This window comes from Anopheles aquasalis, chromosome 2, assembly GCF_943734665.1.
Source record: "Anopheles aquasalis chromosome 2, idAnoAquaMG_Q_19, whole genome shotgun sequence".
NCBI lineage: Eukaryota > Metazoa > Arthropoda > Insecta > Diptera > Culicidae > Anopheles > Anopheles aquasalis.
This window is the reverse complement of record NC_064877.1, coordinates 51700117-51700646: the sequence shown is the minus strand read 5'-3', so window position 1 is coordinate 51700646 and position 530 is coordinate 51700117. Positions and strand designations below refer to the sequence as shown.

Below are 530 nucleotides of genomic sequence, written 5' to 3'. Positions count from 1 at the left end.
TTTCCCAATTTGCTGCCTAACGCCGGCTTTCTATCGCCGTTGGCCATTCTTCGGATGGCGACCTGCACAGCCCGAAGCTTCTGCATCATCTCTGACATCCTGTCTCTGACCTCCAGACCGACTCCGGATTTCCTGTCCTTCACTATGTCGATGACCATATCAGCGGACAAGAAAACGTCCCGCAGCATGTCGTCGACGAGCCTCTGCTTCACCGGCGATCGCTCGATCAGCGTGCTTCGTTTAAACACCGGAGCCACCGATGGCGATTTTTCCGCCTCTTCGCTCATTGCCGATCTGATTTATCGACCTGGCTTATTGGGGAACTCGCCAAGGCCCCACACACACTCTCGCACCGTCGAGTTATCACAGGTGTCTCTGATAACGCTCGCGTAACTCACGCGCGCGCACCACTACGCCGATAGCGATTTGTCAACAAAGCCGTTGGCGTCCTGCCGCGACTTTTTTCAAACTTTCACCGTCTTTTTTCCGCCACTTACGCGCCGCGAAACACAGCCACTGTAACGCGAGGC

General features: G+C 55.5%; 1 protein-coding gene across 1 annotated transcript in view; it reads right to left on the bottom strand.

Annotated features, from left to right (window-relative positions):
- Nucleotides 1–287, bottom strand: part of LOC126575464 (uncharacterized) — a 2389-nt gene extending 2102 nt beyond the window's left edge. Inside the window, exon 1 of the mRNA XM_050236174.1 lies at nucleotides 1–287. This exon is cut by the window's left edge and continues 1078 nt beyond it. Within this exon, the coding sequence (XP_050092131.1) occupies nucleotides 1–287 (287 nt within the window).
- Between the last annotated feature and the right edge of the window lie 243 nt (nucleotides 288–530).